Genomic DNA, 14,552 nt, shown 5'->3' with positions numbered 1-14,552 from the left:
TCCTGAATAAAGGCAAAAGGCACCTCGGGGGGTCACAGCCAGAGAGAGGCCACGCCAGGCCAGGAACCGGGGGTGGGGGTGTCTTGTCTCAGGTGGGACGGGAGGGTGCACCGCTGATAGGCTGGCCCCGTTTCCCCATTGCGTCTGTCAGGCTCCGCCGACTACGGGGTGTCCAGTATGTCTAATGTGTGGGGTCCAGGCTCATTGCTCGGTGCTCTCCACATGCTAAACTTAGGCGAAGCACAGTGTCTGCGAGACTGAGGGAGTCACATCACTTCTGTTTGGTGGTCCAGGCGCAAGGAGCAGCCCCGCTGGGAGCAGGCCCTCAGTGAGGGGTGATCCTTGCTGTCACCCAGAGCCCAGCTGGCATGGGGCAGGGAGACTGGGGCCAGGGGCTTATCTCCCAGAGCACAGGGTTCTGTCCTAGGTGTTGGCTCAGCACTGCAGCTGCTTTCCTCTTCAGGGACTCACTGGTTTGCACCTCTGTTCAGAGAGGGGGTTCTTCTTGGTGTTTCACACTCCACTTTCAACTCCCTTGGGGATTGGAATGCTGGTGAGGGGGCAGCATGTCTCAGGGACCCGGGCTGGATGGGGGGTCTACAGACACACCTGCCCAGGTGGACACGTGCTCTTTCTTCCATGCAGGTGTGCTCCCCAGAAGGGGGGCCGCTCCCAGCCAACCACTGGGACCAGAACGGCCCGGCCCAGCGCCAGCAGCAGCTCCAGCCCAGCCAGCCCCAGGGGTCACTCCCAGCCCCGTGTCAGCGCTGCCAGCCCCGTCGGGCTTCCCCGGACCCCGGGCAGCCCTGCCAGCCCCAGCGGCCACTCCCGGGTCAGCGCAGCTGGCCCCAGCGGTCACTTCTGGGCCCAAGACAGCCCTGCCAACCCCGGCGGTCACTTCTGGGCCCAGGTCAGCCCTGCCGGCCCCAGCAGCTGCTTCCAGCCCCAGATCAGCCCTGCCGGCCCCAGCGGTCACTCCCAGCTCAGCCCCACCAGCCACGTTGGGCACTAGCCCCTAGGCAGCGCTTCCGGCGCCTGCGCTCCCTCCTGGCCCCGTGGCAGCGCTGCCGGCCCCTACGGTCCATCCTGGCCCCGTGTTACCTCTGTCGACCCCTACGGTCCATCCTGGCCCCGTGGCACCGCTGCCGGCCCCTGCGGTCCATCCTGGTCCCATGCCACGTCTGCCGGTCCCTGCTGGCCCTCTGGCACCGCTGCTGGCCTGTGCGGTCATGGATGGGCCCATGTTTCCGTGGCCAGCCCAGCAGGGCATCCTCAGGACAGCGGTGCCGGCCCCTTCGGTCACTGCTAGCCCAGTGCCAGCGCTGTCAGCCCCCCCAGTCGCTCCTCATGCTGCGTCCACGTCGCCGGCCTACCAGCTCACCCTCAGGCCAGTGCTGCTGCCCCCGGCGAGCGTTCCTAGCCCCATGCCAGCCCCGAAGATCCCTTCTGGGCCAGCCCAGCCGCCCCCGGCGGTCACTGCTTGATCTCAATCATCCCCAACAGTTAGTTGAAGCCTCAGAGCAGCCTGGCCCACCCAAACCTTCACTGCTGGGCCCTGGACAGCCGTGCCAACAAAAGCGGCCACTCATGGACCCAGAACAGCCTCACCCGCCCAAGCGGCCACTCTTGGGCCCAGAACAGCCCTGCCGACGAAAGCGGCCACTCTTGGGCCCAGAACAGCCCTGCCAGCCCCTGCGGTCACTTTTGGGCCCAAGCCAGCCCTGCAAGCCCCAGCCGTTACTCCCCTTACCTGAGCGCCCCTCACTCCTGGGTCGGCCAACTCCACCCCGCCGGCCTCTCCTGGGGCCCCCGAGCCAGCCACGGCAGTCCCTGCTGAACCTGGTGCGGGCCCATCAGCCCCAGCTCTCCCTCCTGGCCCCAGGCCAACCCTGCCGGCCCCTGAGGTCACGACGGACTCGATCCTCCACCCCTGCGGTGGCCCGCCAGGCCCCATCCGTGAGCCCTGGAGCCTGATGCCCATTCTCCCAGACGACCCCAGGTGTGGCTCTGCTGAGCCCCCTCACCTTGCAGCCTGAGATGTGTTGTCAGACTGGTCAGAGGCCTTCTCCAGACAGACTGGGCTGTTTGCGGTTGGAAGCTGAGGCTCAGCAGAGGCAGGAGCCCCCTGCAGGGCCACCACCAATCTGAGACCCCCCTGCGCCAGGAAGAGAGGAGAGGACCTCAGCACCTTCCCACCTTCCACAGGCTCACCCCCACTGTGCCCACTGCATTGTGACATGCACGCCCCCAGGAGAGGGAACACAGCTACCCCCAAAGGCTCAGGCTTGGGGTTGGGGGGGCGGTCCTTCAGCATCTCTCTGTGCCTCTAAAGTGCCCACTTGTCCTTCAGCGTTGGAGTTCCATGCCCAGGTGTACTGTTCAGAGAGTGAGTTCGTGTGTGCATGTACACAGTGTGTGGTCTGCAAGTATGCGCGTGTCCATGGAGAGAGTGTGTGTGTGTCTGTGTGTGAGATTTTGGGAGGTGTGCCAGCTGTAGGCCTTGCTCTCCTTGAGCCCCTATCCATCTGGCCAGTGTGCATTCCCCACGTCCCTTGCCAGGCAGAATGTGGACACAACCAGAGCCTGGCCTGGGCCCCTACTTTCCTGCCCTCTGGCAGAGGGTCGCATTTGTCCAGCTCCAGGGTCCTGTGACTGTGGAGAGAGGGCCTGAAGAATGCTCAAGGCCGTCCATGGTGGTCTGCTGGTGCCAAGGAAGGTCCCCTCGGGAGTCTGTTTCCACCCTGATGGTCAGGCAATGAGGCGGAGGGCAGAGTCTCCCACCCGCCCCCCCAGCTTTGGACCAAGAAAGCCTGCAGGGCCCAAGGCCATTTCCAGAATGTCTGCTCCCAGCCTCCCCACTTGTCCCCTACAGCTTTCTGGCTCCCGGCCCCCCAGGACGGCCCCTGTCAAGACAGACCTCACACTACAAGGCTTTCTCTGCCGCACCCCCACCCCGCTACCAGACCCACGTCTGCACTCAAGGGTCATCCACCCCTTGCCCCTGGAGTCCCAGCACAGGTGGGAGAGCAGCGTCGGCGACCAGGGCTTTGCTTTGTGCGCCCGCCTCACCCGGCTGTGATGGTCACTTCCAGTACTGACCTGGTTCACGGAGGCCACAGACAAACGCACCGCCCCCCACACCCCACCCCACCCCGGTTTCCAGGCCCAAGCCTTCCTCCCTGCTTGGTCGTGAAGACCCTGACACCCAGAGCAGGGCCTGCAGATACCTGGTCTCCCTCCCAGAAACATGGGGCTTATTTTTCTGATTAAAGAAAATAAAAAGTGCTGTGCCATTATTTTTATAATAGCATCAGTGTTTGTAATTTAACATAGTTTGTGTCGTATGGAAAGTGATTTATTCCAACAAGTGGTTTTCTGCACATCTGGACTTGCCTCTCGTTTATTCGATTTCAGCTGAGTTGCAGGAGAGCAGGCAGGGAGGGGGTGCCCAGGCGGGGGGCGCCTGGCTCGGACGTGGCTCACCATGCCACGTGGTGTGGGCCTGGGGGATGCAGCTCGCTGTAATGACCCTCCTGGCAGCCTACTTAATGGACCGGCTCCTCCTGTCCTGTTTCTTGGAGCCCCCGCTGTGGAAGGGGTCTTTTTCTCAATGCCACTGAAGGCGCTTCTGAGATCTTACCATCGACTCCCGCGTAGTTCCACTATCCTGTTGTTGTGCACTTAGGGTGGCAAGGCCACCCTCTCCCTCCCACTGCCCTGAACTCTGAGCCCAGGTGCAGTCTGAGCATCTCTGCCTCCAGGCCCTGTGCGTGCTCTTGTCTGGGCATGTCTCAGGCCAGGACTGGACAGTTGGTCACCAGCTTTCTAGGCCTCTGGGCTCTTGGACTGTTGGCTGCAGTACATGGGTGCCACTTAGTGGGGGAAACACAGCTCTTGGGGGCACCATCTCTGATGGCAGGAGAGAGGTGGGGAAGAGGGCTGAGCCCTCGGGATTGCCAGGGCCTGGGGCTACCCCACCCCGCCGTGGGTGAACTCCATGGTGAGTTGGGGTGGGGCTGTCCCTTGTGTGATCACTGCTGAAGAAAGGACTCGGGTTCCATCTGGACTTAGCGGGGCTCTCTAACCCCATCATGACTCTGTGGCCATGGCTGGCCTCAGGTTCAAAGTGCCAGGACCCTGAGGGATGTGCACTTGGGCGAGGCATCCACTGGCCATAGAGGGGACCGGATCACATGCGTCGTGTCCTGGGGGACCCATGTTACCATGAAAAAATATAGGTGGTCCAGTGTGACCAGATCAGTGTTACTGAGACCAATGGGAAGCCTGGGTTTTTCTGTGGATTCAGTGGGTTTTTTCAAACATTGGTGGCTAATTCTAACTTGATGACTCACCTAGCTGGCCAGAGGACACAGCTGTGTGGGTTTTGCATGGCCTGGTGGCAGAGGTTTGGGCCCTGGCAATTGTCCTGGCCCTGAAGCCAAGGGTGTGCGATGTGGCCCACCTCATTCTGGGGAGAATGGGGTGGTCTGGCCTGACGGGTGGAGTTGGAGTCTTTGGAGGGGGGCATGCCTTGGGGGTCTAGGGGAGGCCCTGTGCTGCCCCAGGCAGCCCTTGGATGGAGACTGGAGCCTGGGCACAGTGCTCTGCTGGGGCCTCTCTGGATCCTGCAGCCCACCTCCTCTTCTGCAGACTGGGCCATGGGGAGGGGACATGTGCCTTCTCTACAGGAGCCCCTGATGTGACGCCTGGTCACTATTAATCCTTTGCTGTGTGATGGCTGTTGTGGTTTTACTGTCAGGTTGAGTAAGGGGTGACCAGGTGGTCTGTCCAAAAGCAACACAGAGATGAAACCTACCTACTAAACAAGACCTCTTAGGATCCACCCAGTGGGTGGGGAGGGCCAGGAGCATGGGTGACCCCGATGAGTCTGCAGGTTCCCAGCCCTTGAAGGGGATCGCACGCCACCTCCAGCATCCACCTGGGACACCTGGTCCAGGCTGGCGGTTTCCGGGGGGAGATTGCTTGTCGGCTGCCATGCACAGGGCTTCCCTGCGTATGTGTGCACAGCTGTCTTGAACATAGAGGTGCTCTCCAGGTGACCACCTAGTCACTCCCCTTGAGTTCTGCTCCTTCACGTGGGGGACACCCTGGGGAGGATGGGCCCCTGGACCAGCCACTCACTGCACGAGGACTTTGTCAGCACCTAAGGCACCAGGCACACGATGCATCTTGACCAAGGCAGATCATCCCTGCCCCAGGGAGCCTCTGACGGGGCAGACGTGGAATGTAACGCAGTCGCTTAATGTATTAGAAGAGTCAGGCCTACATGTGTGTGTAGAGACGCTTGGCTGGGCAGGGGAGCTGGTGGCCTGCCTTCCCCAGCCAGAGGCTGCACTGACCACGGAACATCCCCAGCAGCTCACCAGGTCGGGAGCTGGGGCGTCTGAGGAAGGTGATGTCTGTGTCACCTGCTCTTGCCTGGGAGGCTTGACAGGAATCCTGTCCCGGGGGTGGGACTAGAGGGCTTGAGACTGAGAGGGGCGCCACCCAAACTCCTGGAGGGGTCCCAGGGGCCTTGTTAAAAGGCAGGTTCTGACCCTGCAGAAGCTTAGAGTAGCTCTCTTTGCTGGGACTGTGATGGGACGCACATTAAAACCATAAAGAGACAAAATTAGCCCTAACATATTTTAACTCCGTATACCATCAGCACTGTGTATCCACCGATGCAGAGGGCTGACTGGGGCTGCATCATTTTATATAAAGGGCTTGAGCATCTCTGGAGTTCTGGTACCTGTAGGGGGCTCCTGGGGGGCTTCCCCAGTGGCTCAGAGGTAAAGAATGTGCCTGGAATCAACCTCCCATGGACACTGAGGGATAACTATGTCTAAATAGTATCATTGCAATATGTAATCAGTGTAAAAATTAACAGTGGGATATTCTACTTTATTTTTGTACCAAGTCTTGGAAAGGTAGCACGTGTCTTCCTCATGCAGCCCTTCTCAGTTGGCCTCAGATGGCTTTCCCAAGTTCACTGTCTCCTCACACTTGCCACTCTTGTTGGTTTCTCATTCTTGCACTCAGCCAGCTCTTGGTTTGAACCCCCACCACTGGGCAGCAAAGCCGAGCACCTATCAGCCTAAAACCTCCCCTGTGAGCATCAGGTCTGTGTATCCAGGGCCAATACCCTCCACCCCAGAAGCCACAGCCCCCTCAACTGAGCGAGAACGAGCCAGAACACAGCTCCAAACCTTCCTTCACTTCAGTGGGGAGCTCGGCTTCTGCCCTGGGGATCGGGCCAGGAACGGGGAGCCATCTTCCACTGCTCACTTCCCCCAGGCCAGCCCTTTGCTTCTACTTCCTAACTCTCCTTCTGAACAGGATTTCATTAGAAAATTAAAGTGGAAATAAGAATTCATCATACAGAATGCACCTAATAGGGTACAGCCAAAGCAGTGTTCAGAGTGAGACCTCTAGCCTCGGTGCTCACGTTGGAAAAGATGAGTTCAAGATGAGTGACATAAGAACCTACAAGAGCAGAGTGTCATATGGAAGAAAGGGAGGAATGTGAATGAGAGCGTAATTAATGAGCAAGAAAGCAAGCGATAGGGAAGGTGAACAAAATCGAAAACTGTTTCCTGGAAAGCATCAACAAAATTGAGAACTCCCCTGTACTTAGATTGATCAAGTGAAAAGGAACACAGATTACCAACATTAGGAACTAAAATGGAAATACCACTGCAGGTGCTACAGACATTGAAAGAATGGGGCATAAACAATTTTATCCCAGTAATTGAACAACTTAGCTGAAATGAACAAAGTTTTTGAAAAATACAACTTAGCAAAACTGATTTAAGATGAAAGTTCCCGTCGTTCCCTCGTTGAGTTGTGTCCAACTCTTTACGACCCCATGAACTGTAGCACACCAGGCTCCTCTGTCCTACACTATCTCCCAGAGTTTGCTCAGATTCATGTCCGTTGAGTCAGTGATGCTGTCTAACCGTCTCATCCTCTGCCATCCCCCTCCTCCTGCCTTCAGTCTTTCCCAGCGTCAGGGTCTTTTCCCCTGAGTCAGCACTTCACATTAGCTGGTCAAAGTATTGGAGCTTCAGCATCAATCCTTCCAATGAATATTCAGGGTTGATTTCCTTTAGGATTGACTGGTTTGATCTCCTTGCTGTCCAAGGGACTCTCAAGAGTCTTTTCCAGCACCACAATTCGAAAGCATCAGTTTTCAGTGCTCAGCCTTGCGTTACAGCTCTCACATCCACACATGACTGCTGGAAACCGTAGCTTTGATTATATGGACCTTTGTTGACAAAGTGATGTCTCTGCTTTTTAATACATGGTCTAGGTCTGTCATAGCTTTCCTTCCAAGGAGCAAGCGTCTTTAAATTTCATGGCTGCAGTCACCATCCACAGTGATTTTGGAGCCCAAGAAAATAAAATCTCTGCTTCTACTTTTTTCTGTTCTATTTGCCATGAAGTGATGGGACCGGATGCCATTATCTTAGTTTTTTGAACATTGAGTTTCAAGCCACTCTCCTCTTTTGCTTTCATCAAGAGGTTCTTTAGTTCCTCTTCACTTTCTGCCATTAGACTGGTATCATCTGCATATCTGAGGTTGTTGATATTTCTCCCAGTGATCTTCATCCCAGCTTGTGATTCATCAAGCCTGGCATTTCGCATGATGTACTCTGCATAGAAGTTGAAAAAGCAGAGAGACAATATACAGCCTTGTCATACTCTCTACCACTGAGCCACCAGGGAAGCCCTGAGATGAAATAGATGATCTGAATAGTCATGTGTCTGACTTTGTAAACTGGATGTCCGTGTCTACCACTTACTGCTAGCCCACCACCTCTTACCAGCAAAGAAAAGCTGACCTTTCACAGCCGGCCCAGGCACTGTCTCCAGTGACCACACCTGTGAGCCAGAATATTGCTAGTACCATTTTTCAGAGGAGGATATGGAAACCAAAGAAAAAAAGCATCTGAGTAACTTGTCTGAGACAAGCAGGGAAAGTGATGGAGCCAGGGTTCAAACCAGGTGGCTCAACTCCAGAATCTGTGCCCTTGACCCTGACCTTTCCCTGGAAGACAGCCAGCTTCAGTTTTCCTGCCCATCTGCAGGTGGTGAGGTTCCTCTAAAGGCCCATTTGAGCACGCCCTTCCCTTGCTGAAAGCACCCTGGAAGTTCCCCTCCACCCTCAGGAAGTCTTGGTTCCTGGACATGCCCCACAAGGGCCTTTGTGGTCTGAGTTCTCCCTCCTCCCCGCCCTGCCTGCCTTCCACCCCTCCCCTGCTTCCATGCCCCTCTCTTGGGCTCACCCCTCTGTGGTGTGGGGATTGCCCGTTTCTTCTCTGCACCCCCGAGCAGGCCTGGTAACCGCGAACCTGGCAGAGGGCTGGGCCCTGGATGCTTAGTCAGCACAGGGAGTGAGACAGAGCGGGGCAGAGTTCTGGATGCAATCTACACAGCCTGTCTGCTCTTCACCATCACATCGGTCTGCCAGGTCCATATTTGCCAGTGTAGGGGTTTTCTAATCGCAGTTTTTCACACTGGGCTTGGTAGAGTCCTTCCAGAATATTCCCTCGCCCTCTGGAAGATGAATGTCGTGGTGGGGAATGAGCTCTGGCACCTGCCAGCTATGTGGCCTTGAGCAGGTGACTGCCCCTCGGTGCCTCAGTTTTCTCATCTGTACAGTGGGACAGTGGCACTCCCTCAGAGTTTTGTGTGGGTCAGTTAAAGTTCGAACCACGCTGGGTCCTAGCTAGCCGCTACAGTGCCTGGCTCCCATTAACACAGACGGTTTCTCCCACTTCCCCCTCTTCTGAAGCCTGGGCTGCAGCTTAGGGGGCGGCCAAGGTGGGCTTCCCTGGGACACTGCATCCTCACCCCACCTCATCGTGAGGTCCTCGTTGGCTCTGTGCTGGCCCCAGGCAAGTGCTCCTCCTTTCTGGGCCTATTTCCTCATCTGTAAAGTGGAGCTGTCCATACTGCATGCACGCGTCTTGGGTTGTAGAGATGAAAAGCTGAGTTGACGTGCACAGTTCCTGCTAGATAGGCACGTATGCCGTTGTTACTGCAGTCACTGCCTTATCATTATCTCTCATAGAATGGTTTCTCCCGCTTCCTGGGCACAGCCTGGACAGGCGAGTCTCGTCTTCAGCCTCCTTGGCAGGCTCACCTGGTCCCCTTGGGGGCAGCCATCCCGGCAGGACCCATGGGCAGAGTGTTTGGCCATTGCCCGGCTTTGGCACAGCCGACCCCCACTCCAGATGTGGCCCTCACAGAAACCTAACGTCGGGGACTTGCTGGGGGGCCCTGTTGGGAGAAGGGTAGAGGGGAGTGGATGCCGAGGGTATAGCCCATTCGGTGTATACTTCTTCGGGCTTTGTTGTTGGTCCCTGTCTGGGCTCGGTGACTGAGACACCTGCTGGAATTCCAGACGTGACATGAGTGGCGGGGGGATTTGGGGTGACAGCAGACCTGCCTGGAAACAGAAATGGGGCTGGTTTAGACCAGCGGATCGGGGAGGCCTCACCCAGGAGGTGACCCAGCTTGAGGCCCAGGGACAGCTGACAAGGAGTGAGCTGACCAGAACCCCGGGGTGGGGGTGGCGTGGGGCCTGGGCGAGTGTGGCCACCACTCACTCGCAGAGGGGCCACTGCGGGGTTTAGGCTGCACAGTGACTTGAGCTGAGGTATGTTTTTCAAAGCTTGCACTGGAGGGGGCCTGGGCAGGTGCAGGGAGGTGCTTGTGGCTTGACTCAGCTGGACAGGTGGGGACAGCAGTGGCGCAAGCTGAGTGGCTCAGCTAGAGAGTAGAGGCCAGGTGGAGCCCAAGGGACCCTGCTCTGAGCCCAGAGTCCACTGGCTTGACCAAGGGGGCAGGACCTGGTGCACCGCCCCTGCCCCTCAGCCAGAGGGCCCACACTCAGGCACAGCCAGGGTGTCGTGTCACTCACGTGGCACTTGCTCACGTACCGCTCGTGTCCCCAGAGCCTGCTGGCCGTGTGTCTCCTTGGGTTGTGGGCTCAACTCAGCCAGCGTCCTCTGTACAATCTGTTGTGCCTCTCCATGCTTCACTCACGCAGCTGTCCACCCGGCCGAATCCCGGGGGAAGGATGTGGAACAGTGGGAGTGGAGGGCCAGCCTCCAAGGGCAGCAGCTTGCTTCCTGACCCTGTGCTGGCTGTGGGACCCTTCCTCATTGTGCCAGGCCCCTTCCAGGTAGTGGGGACAAAGGACAGCCCCTGCCTACTGGGCACTTGCCATCCAGTGACCCTGCTTCACTCAGGGACACCTGGGCCCATGGGAGCCTGAGGGGCCTCACCCGGCCTGATTGTCACGGGAGTGGAAGGAGCATCGGAAAGGACTCCTGGGAGAAACGGGGCCATGCCCAGAGCCAGGGTCTCCTTACAGTGGACTCCATCCTTTTGGAGCCTCCACCAGACTCACAGCCCTGAGAACCCTCCCTCTCGCCCTCTGGTCACATGGCGGCTGCAGTACCACACTTCACCAGCAGGTGCTGCTGTCGGTCGGGGGACGCTGGTCTGCAGTGCTGCACTTGGGGTACTATCGTCCACACTGACCTGGAGCGGTGCGCTGCAAGCATGCAAAGGAGAGGCCGGGCAGGTGGCCTCGTTGGGTGGGGAGGGGGGCCCTGGCCTTCCTTGCACACCCCAGCATCTCACCTGCCCACGAGCCCCCTCATGAGTGTGTTTGCATGGTTTGCGTAAGGGTTCCCCTCCCTGGCCCAGCCGTGCTCTGTGGCTCTCTTCCGAAACCCAGGTTCCATGCAGAGCTGGAGGCAGAGCCCAGGCCTGGGGCTCAGAGGGTGGGGCTGTGAACAGAATAACGTACGGGCTGTCCTCACGGCTGTCATGTGCTGAGGGAGAGAGGTGGCATGTGTGAGGTGGGGCGGGAGTGCAGGTTCAGTGGGGTCATGAGGCTCTGCTGAGCATCAGGGAATGTTGGTGGACAGAGCAAGGGGCTTCCTGGTCAGAGCCTCATTTATGCCCCTGGGGCATTGAAGTACCAGGGTGACAGAGGGGCCAGGGGCCGGGGCACCCAAAGGGGAAGGGGGCCCCCATCCCCAGGACAGGCAGGGCCTCAGGCCCTGCTTCAGTCAGGGCTTTGGGTAGACAGAACAGTCTCTCACTTTGGAGCCTATAGAACACACTGGCCGCCAGGATCAGCTGCAGTGAGCAGGGACCAGAGTGGGGGTGAGAAGACCAACACAGTTCTCATGGATAAACACAGCTCATCCTCCCAGTCCAGCTGGCAGGGGCCCAGTGAGGGCCATGTGACCTGTGACTGCCCACTCACCCTGGGGGTGCGCTCAGGAGTCACCAGGGGGGCCCAGGAAGGTCTCTGAGACCCAGACCCATAATGTTTGATCCCTGAGGAGGCCCAGTGGTTTTAAAGTGCCCCAGTGGGGGCATTATTTGTTCAGGAGTCCCTGAAATAAGATTGGGGTGAAGGGGGAGGGGTCTCTGCCACAGGCCTGGGTTGCCGTGTGGCCCCAGGGCTGGGATGCCAGGCATGTGCACATGCGTGTGTGTGTGTGTGTGTGTGTGTGTGTGTGTGTGTGTGTGAGTGAGTGAGTGGACATGGAATAGGGTGCCTCGGCCGTCAGGAGCCTGTGCTCGGTTTCTGTAAGGGCGTCGTGAGGGCAGTCTCCTGACTCCCTTCTCACTGGGACAGTGGGCTGGCTGACTGAGGGCTGAGGGGTGGGTGCTGATGCTTAGTGGGTGCCTGACCCTCACCTCACCCACCAGGTCATGTCCTCCTGCTGGTTTGAAGGAGACTGTGAGTGGCCTCAGCCATAGCCCCCTTCTCAGGGTTCCCCAGGGTCTGCAGCCAGGCCATCCTCACCCCTTCCCCTCCCAGGCCTGTAGGTGTGGAGGCTAAATGGGCCTTTCCTCATCCCGGAGGCCAGTGCTGACTAGCTGTGGGCCAGAGGGCACCTCCCACCCCTGAGCTGGGCTGGTGTTGGGGTGGAGGTGGGCGAGGCATAGGGCAGAGCCCAGAGCTCCTGAGAAGGTGGTGTGTGCTCGTGTGCATTCCTGAGAGCTCCATGGGATGACACTTGTCTGAGGGTGAAGCCATCTGGTGGGGCATGATCTCCTGCAGGGGCCGCCGCACATCGCTGTTCAGGTTGTGCACTGCGCAACTCTAGGGCCGCCACTCCCACTCTCGCCATGGACGGAGGGCATGTGCATCTGCAGGTGTGCACCAGTTGAGCATGCTGCGCAGGGCGCCTCTGCTCCATCTGCGCGGCAGGGCTCTAAGGGTGGGGGGAGCCTCTGCGTGCTGCCTCAGTCGTGGGTCTCGGTAAGGAGGGGAACGCACAGGTCATCCGGCAGGAGTCGGGGGCAGGCAGGCGCTGTGTTGGGGTGTGGGCAGAAGAGGCCTTGCTGAGTGCCTGCGGGGCCTCCAGGACTCTTGGTGCTCCTTTGTTGCTGTGTCCTGGTGGGAGCTGGTCTGTGAAGGGTCAGGAGTCCCAGTGAGTCTTCTCGCTGCTGGAGTGAGGGATTCTGGGCCCCCGAGTCAGCCCTGGGGTATCTCGGGAGTTTCCTGTCCCCCATAGAGGGAAGGCACCTGGTGGCATAGCCTGGGGACACTGCCAGTCCCACCTCTTGGACCCCTTCCCAGCCACGCCTCCTGGACTGACTGCCACTGCGCACACCCTGTGGGTCTGAGCGTCAAGTAGAACCACATGCTGCCTGTTTGTGGCTCAGGGCACTTGGCAGCCCGCCTGGGAGGCAACACTTCCTCCCGTAATTGCCGCAGAACCTGGTTAGGGAGTTGCCTTGCCCAGGAAGGGTCACAGGAAGGGGTTCCCTGTCACTGCCAGAAAGCCTAGGGCCCCAGGTGCTCCCGGGGTGCCTCAGTCTGAGGGTGGTGTCCCTCACCTTGCTGCTCCAATGGCCGTGCCCCAGCCATGCTGATCTAAGGGGAGGTCCTCTACCTGCCCTTCTGAGGGCTGTGTCCTGACCCTGCCTGCTGGAGAGCTGGGCCCTGTTTCCATATTTCCACCAGTCTCAAGGGGAGTCCTGCCCCCGCCAGTTTTGTGGTATGCCACCTTGCACGAGCCAGTTGTTACATGTTCAGGAATTTTGCACAACTTGCAGAAACTGTCGCTGCTCATTAGGGCTCTCCTCTTCCCCAGGGAGCCTCGTTGCTCCGGCAGTGCCATCCCCCCACCCTTCCCAATGGCCTCATGACCTGCCTCATCACCTTTCAGAAGTGTTGCCTTCTCAGTGAGGCCCCTCCCTGGCGACCCCTTCTTTGCTCTTCTCTGCTGTTGTCCTTCCAGAACACCTGTGGCCATCTGCCGGCCACATGCTTCATGTGGTGGCCTCTTTGTAGGCTTCGGGAGGGTGGGGACTTGGGTCTGTTTATGTTCATTGCCCAGAATAGAGCTGGTTCATAGGCAGGCACTCTAAGCCTTGGATGGGTAGGTGGATGATGGGTGGTGGGTGGATGGGAAGATGGATAGGTGGATGGATGGATGAATGGATGGATGGTGGGCAGATGGGTGGTTAAGTGGACAAGTAGATGGGTGGAAGGGTGGATGGATGGATAAAGGATGAATGGGTGGATAAAGGATGGATGGACGGATAAAGGATGGTTGGGTGGGCATAGGGATAGACCACAAGGCCCAGGGGTGGGCCCAAGCACGGGCTCCTAGCTGCCCTCCTGGGACAATCAGGGCCCAGATCAGAATCTGATCTCTCCAGCTAAAAATGGAGGCATGGCATCCCTGGCCTTCTGGCATAGCTGGCCAGCAGCATTTCTGAGCCACTAGGAAGCAGGTGGGGCTATAGGACAGCCAGAGTCCAGCTTGGGGCTGGCCAAGGAAGAGAAGGTGACCAGCCATCCCAGTGCGTCCAGGGTTGGGATGGTTCCCAGGGCACAGTACTGAATTTTATGGGATTTTCTGGGAAACGGGGCTTTCAAAGCTAAAACCCACTGCCTGAGGAGGATGACAGACCCCAGCCTGTCCTTCCCCTGTGGGCCATCGTAAGGAATCCTCTCTGGGGTCCAGCTTAGAGAGACCACTTGTGTGACTGAATGAAGTGGAATGTGGCATCCTCCCTTTCAGCTGTGTGGGGGTTATTCTTCAGCCTCCGCTTCCCCTCCCCCTTTGCTGGGTGTCCTTGTACAATGAGCAGTTTGCACAACTGCGCCAGGCCTGTTCTGTCCTTGCAGTGTCTCTGGGTCCAGCCTTCCTCTTGGGCAGGGACCCTGCTCCAAGCCCACCCTGAAATACTGTCCCCCAACAGTGAGGGTGGGTTCATGGGGGTGATTACTGAAGGTCAAAGCCAAGAGTCTCAACTAGAGCCTTACCAGGATCCCCCAGAGGACCTGATGACACAGCGAGTCTGTAGTGGGGCCCGGAAATGCTCATTTGCATTCCTGCCAAGCTCCCAGGTGCTGATGCTGCATGTCCAGGGACCCTACTTTGAAATCCACTGGATGAGGGCATTTGTTTTCTTGCAGAGGCTCCTTGCCAGCAAGGCAGTGAGGAAGTTCCCCCGGACCCCATATTCACTCCTTTTGGGGAGACCTGTCATGGAGTCCA

The 14,552-nt window shown here is 58.2% G+C and overlaps 1 protein-coding gene across 3 annotated transcripts in view; it reads left to right on the top strand.

Annotated features, from left to right (window-relative positions):
* FBRSL1 (fibrosin like 1) overlaps positions 1 to 14,552 on the top strand; it is an 83,633-nt gene that overhangs the window by 16,054 nt on the left and 53,027 nt on the right. The window contains exon 3 of one of the 3 annotated variants that reach the window (XM_068990332.1): positions 646 to 3,228. The exons of the other annotated variants lie outside the window; for them this stretch is intronic. Within the exon in view, the coding sequence (XP_068846433.1) occupies positions 646 to 1,974 (1,329 nt within the window). The 3' untranslated portion in view covers positions 1,975 to 3,228. Of the gene's footprint in view, positions 1 to 645; positions 3,229 to 14,552 lie in introns of those variants that run through there. 3 annotated transcript variants of the gene reach the window in all.

The sequence above is a fragment of the Capricornis sumatraensis genome, chromosome 17 (assembly GCF_032405125.1).
Source record: "Capricornis sumatraensis isolate serow.1 chromosome 17, serow.2, whole genome shotgun sequence".
Taxonomy (NCBI): Eukaryota; Metazoa; Chordata; class Mammalia; order Artiodactyla; family Bovidae; genus Capricornis; species Capricornis sumatraensis.
This window is presented reverse-complemented; position numbering and strand designations above follow the sequence as displayed.